This window comes from Solenopsis invicta, chromosome 5 (assembly GCF_016802725.1).
Source record: "Solenopsis invicta isolate M01_SB chromosome 5, UNIL_Sinv_3.0, whole genome shotgun sequence".
NCBI lineage: Eukaryota > Metazoa > Arthropoda > Insecta > Hymenoptera > Formicidae > Solenopsis > Solenopsis invicta.
In genome coordinates this window covers 26,490,074-26,503,833 of record NC_052668.1, presented here as the reverse complement: position 1 = coordinate 26,503,833, position 13,760 = coordinate 26,490,074, and the positions used below count along the sequence as shown (strand labels likewise).

At 40.3% G+C, this 13,760-nt stretch overlaps 1 protein-coding gene across 1 annotated transcript in view; it reads left to right on the top strand.

Moving 5' to 3' along the window:
* The window catches only part of LOC105203278 (transcription factor EC), a 136,593-nt gene extending 123,335 nt beyond the window's left edge, over positions 1–13,258 (top strand). The window contains 1 exon segment of the mRNA XM_026139239.2: positions 451–13,258. Coding sequence (XP_025995024.2) covers positions 451–693 — 243 coding nt within the window. The 3' untranslated portion in view covers positions 694–13,258.
* The last annotated feature ends 502 nt before the right edge of the window (positions 13,259–13,760 follow it).

Here is a 13,760-nt window from a genome sequence, read left to right as displayed (position 1 = left end):
GTCAGTTCCTTATTGCCCATTTCGCCACGAATCTCATCATATCCTATCATACGAGCAATGTAAATAGCAATAAGCGTTCAATATTCCTCGCATACACGTAAACTCGATGCACCGCACCGCACTATCATTAACCACCAATGGGCCTGATCAAATATAAGCGCATATCCCAATCCCGGCTTCCAATCGCGGCGACTTCAACGCCACGTCCGCTCCTACTTTCACGGAAGTACTCCGACACTCCAAACATCCCTATTTTCATAATGGATTTCCAGCGTATCCGTTCCTGCTCCCACGGCGGCGGATCTCGCATGCGGAAATACTCGTCGGGTCCCTCTCAACTCTCCCGCTTCTCGTCTCACGCCTCGCATCCCGTCCGAGTCCCAGGTCCGAGTACCGGCGCGCTCGTGGACGGCTCGTTTTACAGGACGTCGGATGTTTTTTCTGCCGTAGATGCCGGATCTGACGGTGACGGAAGAGGCGACGAGTCTCAGCATGTCGCATCTCGAGGACCTCATGGAGGACGACACCGTCGGCCCCGTGCACGGCGGCGACCCGATGCTGTCGTCGCCGCACCTGCCACCATTGAGCCCACCTGCGACCGGCTGTCACCACGGCTTAGCCGACGAGGACACCCTCGGCAGCCTGGCGGTGACCACGTCGAACTCCTCGTCCGATATGGACATCGTCGCGTAGTCGAGAACCACCGTCGTCCATCAGCCTCGCGCGTGATCGGAGTCGACTCCCGAAACCTTGGTCGCGCTGGACATTTTCCGGTCGTCGCTCGATCGAGGCAGGATCGATTTAGATTTGTGCGATAGCAGGGGGAGGGGAGGGAAAGAGGGAAAATGGGTACAAGACGTGCTGCCGTGATGTGCGAAGTGCGACTTAAAGGCAGCACAGGCTGCTGCCGCCGCGCGACGCCGTAGATCCTCATCATGAAAGGACGGAGAGAGAATTCGCTCGGCACCAATTGGATTTTATTGGAGTCACCGCGCTCTGATGTGGATTTATCTAAAACTAGTCATCGACTTGCGGTCGACGAGGATCGGCAAGAGAAATGAAGAAGGATACGCGTGGACGTTGCTTGCCGCGGAGGGGAGAGAATTCAAGGAGATCGTTCCGAATTTTTGCGATCGACTCGTTGGGCAAACGGACAATGCTTAAAAGGGCAGTTGTTATATCGCTAGATGTTTACGACAGATTTGTAAGAGGGAAGTAACGGCGAAATTCTTTTCAATTCCGACCTGGTCCAATGCAAATTAAGATAATTGTTTAGACGAACTAGAAGACTGGAAACCACGGTTAAAATGTTCCCATGTGTGTGGATATATTAATCGCAACTCGGTCGGCACACTTTCAATTCACGAAAATATATATACTCATCGGACCTCGCAGACCTGCCAGTTATCACGCCAGTGGTCCCCGCAATCATCAAAATATGCCTAGCGATTATTTTCGCGACAATGCGTCCCTTGGTCATCTAACGTGCCATTAATGATGCCGGTTTGGATAGCTCTTCATTAACCATGGGTAACGGGAGCGCTTTCAACGACCATTTCAAGCTGGGAAACCATCGAGAAGGAGGCCGTAGGAGAAAATTGCTGTGACAGGAACGTGTCAAGTTCGCGTTTCGCGTCCTTGGAGATCGAGCACGAGGATCGAACGTTTCTTGGATCGACGATGAGAGGCGATCGTGCGTTTTTCGGTCGGTCGGTCAGTCGGGCCGATCGGCTCCCGGGGTCTCTCTCCAAGTGGCCAAGTGAAAGTCGTCATTGTCGGACGACGACGACGACGACGACGGAGGAGGAGTTCAGGGTCGTTCCAATTGCGAGGAACGGAGGGCTCGCTGTCACGATTCTACGAACGGCTGGCCGTTACACGGATGGAATGCGTGACGTCTTGAACGCGTGCGTTGTATATTATGTCAGTGCCACGAAGGACGCGCTCCTGTCGCGCTCGAGACGAAGAGCCTAAACGTTCGCGCGAGCCCGAGTCGATGCGCCCCGCGCGCGACGACTTTGGGATCATTGACGAAGGACGAGAACGTCGTCTTCTCGTATTAAAGTGCTAGCTCACTATGATATGTAGTTCACTATGATATTACTTAATCGCCGAGAAACTATTTTCATAAGTTGCGAGCGCGTTCGCGAGACGTGCCGAGAAAGATGGTCCGATATGGAATATTTTTAATAAAAGATTTTTCGAGATTTTCTCCCCGAATATCGCCGATACCGTATTAGACTCGGTGGAATATACAAAACGCGCACGGTGTTATACGTTATAGCTTTGGCTCACAAAGTTATGAAATATCAAATCTGCTAAGGAGACAGCTTGAGAATGAATTTCGGGAGTGTAAGCCCCGCTACGCGCAAAAAGTATTCCAACTGCGAAGAGGTGGGAATATTGCGCTGCGCGGTGTTCTATGGTTCGATTTAATCTCTGATTTATTGAAAAGTAGCAATAATATTCAAGTGCCTTCGTAAAAAGAGTCGAGAGAGATATTTTTGGAAGTATACCCTTCGATTTCAGTATTAGAGCGCGTATACGCATATCCAAGCAATATCGAGATTTCTTATTCATATAGCTATATGCGATATAAGATTTATCATACACGAATAGCTCCTAGAATCTTCGCGGCAAACTTTTGAAAATTCTGTCTTCAAAATTGTCGAATTTCCATTCGCAGAATCACACCCACTGAGAAAGTTATTTTTTTTTAATTGCAATCAAAATACTTGGCACACGTACATTATGATTGGCAATGCGAAATATTTTATTTGCGCCAATCAAATTTATTGTGGACAGAGCAAAGTTCACAAATTTATTTAAATCAACGTAACCGCAATCAAATTATTTGCGTAACGTTTTACGTTAATATCAATTTAAAATTCGTCATTAACGAAACAATTATTATGTTTATTTTCACTTGTTTATTTTCTTGGACCCTTCATTTAGTATTACTGGAAATGATAATTAAAAAAGAATTGGTAATTATTATCAAATTTGAAATATTATTATCGCAAATATATTTTTGTAGCGAGAACTAAATAAAAGGAACCACGTTTTTAGCTTACGTCTACCAAATTTTGATTACGACACAGCAAAATAATTCTTTCAGTGCTCTCTCTTGCCATTATATCATAAACGACATTTTCCAGTAGTCAAAGATACGATGATAGATACAAGCAACATTGGGATCACGCTGGAATGATAAACTACCGAAAAGTTCGTGATAAAATCTCTTCGCGTCATCCTAAAATAAACGGGCATTCGTACATTGTGAAAGCGTATTGAGCCGACGATCTGGGCGTTCGCAAACGTGAAAGTAAGGGAAAAAGAGAGAGAGAGAGAGTAAAGGCTCGCGCGATTTTTGCCATTAATCGTTCGTCGTTCGCGACAAAGGAGGACGTCGATATCGGGACGACGTCGATTCCGGCAGAGACGCGCAACGGATGAGCGAGTACTATGTCCAAGTTCGTTATAAAGTTTGCTTGATAATTATTGTCTCCGATGGCGTGCACGCCGAGCCGTGTCTCTCGTATACGCTGCTTGCAGGCAGCGGGACTGCGGCTTGAGCACACGGCGGCTTTTGTGCGACGGGCCTTGATTTCACCGCCTGCCTCGTCTCGCTTTGCGTTCGCCGGTGTGCTGTAACCCACATCGCCCGGATTCCCACGTCGCCTCGAGCCAAGATCGATGATTGCTCGATCGCTGGACTACCGTCGATAAATCGCCGGCGGTTCGTTACGAAAGACGGTTTAATTAAGGTATCACCTATTTTCCAGGTGAGCGAGAGAAAATTCGAGTAGCCTTAAAATCGAGCATTGATAAGGATAAGAGACGCTGTATCGCACATTTAAGTCGAGCTGTTGGACAGGACCTTAGCGAGTACGACGATCAAATTAATTTTCACGACGAATTTAAGAAACAGGAATTCTCTTTTTATCAATTACATAACACACTCTTCTAGTGTGTTTGAGTTTAAAATTAAATGAAATGTTATTTTAGTAAATTATGCCCTAAGGGGAAGAAAGACTACGGGAATGTTCTCTCGTAATCGTGGAGATGGGACTGTTTCTTCAATTTCTTGCGAATGACTGTACATTGTAGATAATTTTCCAATTAGAAATATATAAATATTTTATATTCTCCAGACGGAGAATAATAGTCTACTTGTAGAATGTTTAAACTATCACTATATTCAACACACAAGTAAATCGCAGGCGATAACGATTACTCGTCATCTGAAGAGGTCGGTAGGAGAAAAAAAAGACACTCTTCAAAGAGTTTGCGTTTTAATTTTCTTCTTCCATTTATTTTATACGTGAGTATAACATATCGATAAATACATTTAAACGTTAATCATAATGTATGACTTTCGCTACGACTGTAGACCATACGTGACATTAATTCACGTAGCTCCGAGGAACTCTTTTTTTCTTGATTAGGAACGCATTTTTCCAGGCCGGTCGCCTCATTTATCTACTCAGATTACGTGGAAAGTGATAGCTTAGACATTCCAAACGTGGACTATGTATGAAAGACCAACACATTACCTTCAAGTGTGTTCTTATCGCGTTAATTCTTACTCACGGACAAAGAACTACATATATTATATATATTCTCGGTGACTCGTAAACTATAAGAAATGCTCGTAATTACATTTGAAGATTTTTAACAAAGAAAACGGCGTCTTTAAAGAGCTTTTCCTTTTTTTTCCTACACGCAAAAATAAAAAATGTATAAATTGTTTTGGTGAAAACTATTCGACAGATCGATTTCGAATTTTGTACATTTATTCCAAGTATCTTTAACAATGTATAATATAAAAATTGTTAAAAAATGTTAATTTATCTAAAAGATATAAAATGAAGAATTTAATATTACATATTTTCGTCAAAAAATTAGTTTTTTGTCAAGCAAAAAGTATGTTTGTAAAAATTTGAGAATTTGAAAAATGGGTTCATTTTTTAGATAGACATTGACTTTATAATAAATGCCAAAGCAGAAGTCTAATAGTTTTGGAGCTATCGTGCACATAGACTTTGAAAATACAGTTTCAAAAAAAAAATACGTTTAAAAATACGTTTAGTATTATTTCATACATAATTATTTCTTTTACACATTGTTGAAGATACATAGAATACTTAAATGTACAAAATTTGAAAGCGATCCGTCGCACAGTTTTTACAAAAAAAAAAAATCCTAAAATTAATCTCACGAGTAAAAAGAAAGGGAAGGGCTCTTTAAGTAAAACGGTGCCAGTTCAGTCGAGACCTCGCTTGTTAGGAGACACTTTATTGTAATAATCGAAGGTACATATATTGCAATGTAATGCGAAATCGTAACCGCCCACGACCTTCTCCAGATTAAGTTTAGGGTCGAATCTTCGATACAAATGACATTTAGGATGTATATTGACACGTCGCGAAACCAGAACAATCAATGCCGTTCCCAGGACTTTGGGATAAAGGGGAGAGAAGAGCAAAGTTCTCATATCTGTATATAGACCTTCCCATCGAGCTTCCGAGTCGCTCGGAGAGTTGAATAAACGCGACTTTGGTCGTTCTGGCTTCGAGACGCTCACGTTGTGTGTAAGGTACCTGTAGAAAACGTATTTTTGTACCCAATATGGTATCCACGCTCGCGCGGGTCGCAAGTTCTTGGTGGTAAAAATCTGTAAGTTATCTCTCGAGGGTGCTTCCTCGCGTCGCGGATCGCGTCAGCGCACTCTGCTACTCTCCCGCAAGATCTAACGCAAACAATGTTATACAAGCCACGCCGGAGAGGCGCGCCGTGTCGTACGCGATGTGCGTCCGTTTCTCGCGGTGCCCGCAAGCCGTGACAGAACAAACGAGCGAAACGCGTTGCCGCGCACACTGCCGCAGCAACCGTAGCTGCTGGTGCCAGCGGAGACTGCGACGCCCCGAGGCTGATACGTCCATTAACAAATCATTCCGTTCGCGGCGTATGAATTTATTATACACACGCGCGCGCGCGCGCATGATGTGACAAATAATTTTATATCAGCGTTGTCAACATGCGCTCTTGTTGATTAATTGATGATTAATTCCAGCTGCGAGAGAGCTCGGCGTACTTCAAAGGGATGTAACGTACGAAGAATGAGATTGAAAGTTCGAAATGGAGAGCAAGGAATAAATTACTAGGCCTTCTGTCCTCGGGCATCTGAAGATTAATTAAAAAATTGCACCTCGGATTTTTTCAAGCGTATAGACGCGAGTGTGTCCGATAACTTCGAGATTGATTTTTCATGTACCGAAAACCCGACTAGGAGTTTTTGTTTTCTTCTTTCGATAATTCCCGTGTTTGACATTTTTTAATGAATAGATTTTTCCTTTATTTATCTTCGAGATCGAGGGGGTAACCACTTAATGTGATCGTGGGACAGTGTCTGCGAAATCATTGTGAAATCTTTACGAAATTCTCACATATTCATTTTGCAATTAAATGTAATCGTAAAATCAGATGAAATTATAATAAAATTACCATATGTAAATCAGAAGAAATCATTTTGGATTTCTGTGTAATTCGAAATCATGTGTAATCATCATGAAACTTATAATGAAATCATGTGTAACTATCATGAAGTTTGATGAAATCAGTACAAGTTTTTGGCTTTTGTAATTAATTTTTCATGTTGTCTTTAAAAAAAAAAGTTATCAAAAATTTTTATTGACTTTTTATCAGAAAAATCTTTTATCAATCATAATGAATCCCAATGAAGTCTTGAATATATCTATTTTCTGAGTGGTTAGCCCTCGATTTAATTTTATTTAAAACAAATTAGCAAATAATACTGTTTCTAGTCAAATAAAATCATTTTTAATCACAAGAAATTTGACAATTACATATGCAATCACGAAAAATTATTGTGTAATCAAATGAAATTATTCGCAATCAGATGAAATCATATCCCTACCGGCACAAGATATCGTATGAATATTCTAGAATATTCTAGATATCGTACGAATATTCGTACAATATCGTAATGTCGTACGTATATTTACACGATATCACAATATTAGATAACACGTGCTATTAAAAATGAAATCAAATGAAATCATGTAATCTATGAGACATCTTAGTGGTTACCCCTTTGTTCGAGACCCAATCTTTCTTCGTTTTTCAATCGTTCGCGATTAAAAACACCGCGACGATCCGATTTTCGTTCGAAGAATCCTCGCGAGTGCGGCTGAACGTTTGGTTCCTCCTAGGGCACCTCTGTACCTCGATCCTTCGAAATTGAACGTAAGGTCGGCGCGGGAGAAATTTCGAATGATTATCAAAGTTCGTCGAATGTTCTTTCGCGAAACCGGGCCAACTCGCAATTCCGAGACGAGCGACGCGGAATACGTAACGATTCGACGATGACGACGACGACGGGCCAACTCGCAATTCCGTGCACTCGCCGTCGTCGGACGGCGAAAATAACGGAGAGGCGCCAACCCTCCGCCGGCCGGGGGGAGGGTGCTGTGTAACCACCGGGGAAAAATAAATAATCCGGGTACACGGTGCGCGCCGAAGGTAAATACAGATTCGGCGGCTCGCGAAAAACTTTCTTATCGGGGACGTGTCCCCGTAAAGGGAGTTTGTCAGGACTTTTTCGCGGGGGCGTGATTGCTCGCGCTCCGTGCCCCGAGGATTCGTGCGAAATATTCGTCGCGCTCGTGCAAACATGGGGCCCACGACGCCAATCCAGATTTGTCCTTTTTATCCCACGATACCAATTAACGAGAAATCAGAAGAAAGGACGCGAATAACGCCGTGTAAGCTTACGAGCTACGAGATTAAACATTTGAGTTTGGTAATTGGCAAATGATCTCGCCGAGGCGTAAAACAGCTAATGTTGACACCATTTTTCCATTATCGGTCGAGATGGCGGCGCGATTTTTTTTCTCAAGTCCAAAGCGCCAAGGGCTACCCGGCCGTCTCGCACAACGAAAGTTAAGTATGCAATAATGATTAGCAGGCGTAACTGGTTTGCCGACGAGCTTCGAAATAGGTCATGCCCCGGAGGTACGCCATTTAGAGAGAGTGCCGCCTACCTTTAAACCCTGAACGAAACTAATTTCTGCCGGAACGAAATTTCAGGGCAATGTGCAGTAGCGCGTTGCGGAAGACGTATTGGAAATTTACTCGAACGTAGCTATTCATGTGTTTCCGGTTACAACATTTCCCAGACGCACATATTGATACCACGGAAATAATTTCTGAAATTCAAGGAAGCGGATTTAAATATCGCATACATCTTTACACCGACAAGAAATTTTTTTTTTTTATTCTCTCCAACTGTTTTTTTTTTCTTTTTTTCACTTCGCTAAAGATCGTTAGATTTCCTGTGTTGGCATTTCAGAGTTAAATTTATTTACTCTTTAGAATTCTCAACATTTTTCCACAGAATTTTCAATTCAATTTTTAATTTTACAAGTAAATTATACGGAAATAATTTCTAAAATTCAAGGAAGCAGATTTAAATGTCGCATTCATCTTTACATCTACGAGAAATTTGCTTTTATTCTTTCCTACAACTGTTTTTTTTGTGTACGTTGCTAAAGACCGTTAAATTCCCCGTGTTGGCATTTTAAAATTAAATTTATTTAGTCTGTAAAATTCTCCACATTTCTCCATACAATCTTCAACTCGATTTTTCATTTTTTATTAATTACTGTCAACACATTTACAATTACTATTGATATTAATTATTACACTAAACAAGAAATTGTTATGTTTAAATAAATATATTTAACATTAGTTTTTTGATTAAAAGAAATATTTGCTAAGTTAAAAAATAAATTATTTTATATTAGCAAATATTTATTTAAATCGAGGAAATCAAGGAAATTTGAACATAACAACAAAATACTTTTTTCAGTATATTAATATTAATATGATTAATAACACTGATCAAACACTGGTCAACTTTCTTTGCTTTGAGATTTAACAAGTCATTTCTTATTCAAAATTGATAATTTAATATGGCCGGCAAAATTTGTAAAATTTGCAAAATTAAATTATTTATGTTGGAAAAAATGTATAAATGGCCATTTAAAATTTCCTAAATTTGAGTTTGAATTTCAGATTTTCAACTTTAAAAATATAAAGGAGTTTTATCTTGTGGAACCTCTGTTTTTTAAAGCTAAATGTGCCCATAGACGGAATTTATTAATTAAATTAGATCAAGTTTCAATGATTAGATTAGATACAACCCTAAAACTACTCTTGTTTGATTTACTTTTTATCTTAGATCTTTTGTTTCAAATTTTGCAGAAGTGTGTAGCCCAGTCCAGAATTATTAATCGTCGAAAAATGTCAAAATTGCAAATTTTTGCAGTAAATTTTTCAAAATCCTGCATAGATTCGTGTTAAGCAGTCTAAAGTACATTCTAAATGACTTGTGAAAGCTCAAAACAAATTTCATTTGTAACCAATAAAAAAAACTATTAAACTGGAGAATTAACTATATAAATTATTATATGCTATGAAAAATTGGTAGCGTTAATAGTATTTATTTAACGTTTTTCAAAGTGTGTGCCTTGCCTAAAATTTCGAGCAGCGATATTGAGAAATTCCAAAGCCGGTTTCGCATGTACATTAATTCGACGTAGACGTATTGAGATCACACGTTTCCATTCCCCCTTTCCGCCTATTCGGAAACTCAATCTTCTACACACGCGCGATTCGTCGCGTTTGAGGTGCCGATCAAAATTTTCACGAGTTCGTCGGTGCTGACAAGCTCGCAAATCGTGCGTCGTGAATCGGTATCGTTCGCATGCATAACAACGCAACGAGAGTAAAAGCGGGAGAGGGGAAAGGATACGAGCAGGTGCGACGGTCATAAATAAAAAGACAGCGCCGCGATCACGCGTACGTGTTTGCTCGCGCGTGTATGTGGGTGCTTGTGTGCGTGCGTGTGTTACGTGCCGAAGAGAGCAAGATTGAAAATTCCAGGAACGGAATACGAGATGACGCGAGCTCTCTCGCTTCTGCAGCCTCTCGCGACGCGTCGCGTCGGCATTGTACTACTTTTTAAAGCATGATTATTGAATTTTGCGACTGAGCCAGGAGAATCCATCGACCGACGCGCGCAGTTTCTTCTCGTCACCCGCGTCACTTGACACACGACCCTTTTCTCCTTTCTTTACTCTCAGTTTCTGAAAGTCGGGTCTGCAGCAACTGTAACATTTCTTCGTAGAAAGCTCGATATCGGTATTTATTTTGTCGCCCCGTTCGGCGTCCGGGCAAATGGGTTTCCCCGGCCGAGTTTCACCCAGTCGTTAATAAAACATCGGTGCAGAGAGATCAGGCCGAGGACGAGCACGCGCTCGCAATGAGCCGCGCGTGTCGCGTGTTTTAACAACGCATTCGCGCTGTACGTAACATCCCGATAAGCCGGTTCCGCCGGCTTTTCCCCGTCGCGACGCGTCGCGTCGCTGTGTGTGCCGCGCACGTTTGTCGTTCAGGGCTCGCTCGCTCGTTGACGACTGATGGCTAACGGTGTCATAAGCGTGTCACGCGAACGGCGAATCTAAATGCCGCCGTGTCGCATCGACAACGTGAAGCCGCGTGCACGTATCGAGGGAGACGATCGTTATCGAAGAGAGCCCTGATTAGCTCGGATCGAGGTCGACAGTTACGTCGAATTGTCATCTCCACGCTCCGCCACACGCTCTCGCGGCCTCGCGGAAATAGAGATTGCGGGAAACCTGATGAAAATTTTTTTCTCAGAATTTTTCAGAATTTCTGTATAATTTTATGACTTTCTCAAATTTTTTTATACGAATTGAAACTTTTTCAGAAACACTCAAAAAGTTTACATCTTTTCTCAAAATTTTTCATACATGCCAATTATGAAATATCTCGAGATTTGTAAGATGTTTTGTTCCATAATTTCTGATGAAATGTTATGAAATGTAAAAGAGTTTAAAGTATTTTTTTAGAAATTATGGATGAGGAATTTCTAGAATATTTCAGAATTCACATGTATGAAAAATTTTGAAAGAAGATATCGATTTGCTGAGTTTTCTGAAAAATGTTCCAATTCGTATAAAAATTATGAGAAAAATTTTTACCAAGGAATTAGAGAAAAGTCTTATAGTAGCGGACACGATGAGATTTTTTTGCTGTATCTTTAAAGTGGTTCAGAATAACTGATTTTCATTAAATACAATGTTACTCTAAAATATTTTTTATTAGACTAGAGAATTTACAGTAAAAAATATCTGCAAAAGTGTGAGTTATTTAAAAAAATAGAAATATCCAATTTTCATGAAATTTAAAAATCGTCTTCCAGCATTAAAGTTATCTTTTTTTATCAAATTTTTTAAACTTAAACATAAAGTCTGCTGATAGATTAAATTAAAGTAAATATTTACACTCTTAAACTACGTATCAGTGTCATTGTTTTTACAAGTGAAATAGAATGCGTTCAGTCCTCGAATGTTACGAAAATACAGTTTCATGCTCACGTACTCTTCACTACTAAACGGAAATGAGGGATCCTCCAACTATGTACATATGTTGCATGGGGAGATACAATGTTAACAGGCATTGCAGTAAATTGCTCCTAGCTAGTGTTAAAAGCAATTGTCCGGTACTGTAAGATGGCCGATACTACAAGACTCTTCTCTATGCTCAGAGAGCATCCGGCATGTGTTTCTCGTCGAATTCTCTCCAGACGCAGTCCTTCTCCCACGACGCAAAATTGTGCGCACACGCCTTGCAAGCAGTGTGGATAAATCTCCGGATGTCGAGCCGTCTCGCGAACGAAAAAGCGAATATCCCGGGCCAATCTCGTATCTCCAAGCGCGTGTAAGTCAATACTCCCGGAATGCGAAAAGGCGTTTTCCGCCGTGCGAGATCGCTTCGACACGCGAGGGGAGAGATCCCTGATCTCTCTCGACTTTCTGCAGACCCCTCTCTATGATAACGTGTGAAGTGCGGTAAGGTAATACAACGGATATAAGCAAATAAGTGCGACGTAGGAAGGAGCGTGCGAAGAATATATATTTTCGGAGATATTTTATTGCGAGAAGGAACCCTGCGCGCTGCAATATCGCCAGGTCTTGTTTGTGCATCTTATCCCCCGATTCTTCATCTTTCTATTTAAGATCTTTCTTAATCCAATAGTTGTTTGTGTTTTTATTTGTTATTTTTTTTCGACAAATGTATGTATGTGTAAAATGTGCATCCCTGTAAGCGCTACAATATTCCTAGAATATTATACGAATATCATTAAAAATAATATTAAAATAATATCCCAAGAATATTATTCCGAGAATATTATTTCAAAAATATAATATTTTTTAATGTTATAGGAATATTATATAAATGTTATATACGTCCGTTATATATAATATTTGTGGTTATATTACTTTAACATCCGTGGAATATTATGAAAATATTCTACTAATATTATTTTTGTTCAAAAATTAACGTGAATTATTATGCTCAAAATATTCATGATCTTATTACATTTAAACGTTATAATATTCCCGATAATTTAAAACATTGAAGTAAATAATATTATTTACTTCTCATAATATTCATATAACATTATCAGGGGTGGACATGTAATCACTTTTTATTAATATTGAATAATATTTCAGGAATAATATTTAATATTAAATAATATTATAGCGCTTATAGGGATATGGCAGCATATACGAAGGAAATACGAAAGAGAGAAAGAGAGAGAGAGAGAGAGCGCCCGATGAGGAGAGAGAACGATGTTATCACTTTTCATAGTTTAATTATTGACAATGCAAAACAGACAGATGCGTATAAAGCGAATAATGTTAATTATATTAATAATAATAGTAGTAATGAAAATTATCGTTATTGTTGCGTCGTTAATGTTACCGTTGTGACGATTATATTTTATCATTTGTCATTGTTGCACCGACGTGTTACCGACGACGATGTCTCGTCTCGATGCCCCGATGACTATTCATTGTTATCAGTTACTATTGTGCAATTATTAGAACGTACAATTGCGATCGTGTAATCATACGATCGTTAAATGAGCGATGTGCGACGAGCCGGACGAATTTTGGAATTGTGTTACGTCTCGATGGTGATTCGTCATAATGGCGAAGCGAACGAATTGCGTTACATTATGCGTATGTTTTACCTGCTCGTTGTTACTCGCGATATACGCGGCTGCAATTCGCGTAGAAGCGAATGTAACGCAGTGTGCCTGACAAAACGAAGATAAAGGATGACGTTACTGAATCATAAAGTCTCTTTATTCTTCGTCAACATGATCACCTTTCTCCCTCTTCTACTTTTTCGCGCCGTCGCTGAATTAGACACGCGCGCATTGTGCGAAACAACGAAATGTAGAAATGATTTATTGTTCTACGTGTGATATTGATTGGAATATTTTACGCTCCTCGTAGAAGAATTTTTACGGACGGTTAGATTGATGATCGTAAACGATCCTTATGTAGATTTGATTCAGCAAACTTCGACACGCTCTGACACATTTACATTTCATTTCCAGATAAGTTTCGTGTCTACGACGAATTAAGCGTTTACAAATTTGAAAATGGGGATTAGTCCGCAAACGTGTTATCATTAAAAACCTTCCGCAAAGCTTCAAAATTTAATTAACTACATCGTCGGGAGGAGGGGGCAGATCTACGATCTGCGTTCATCTCAATTTTTCAATTTTTTCCCGCGGCTTAGCTGCATTGTCGGCGATGAAAGAAAATTGAGCAATGTAAAATTCATCATTCCGA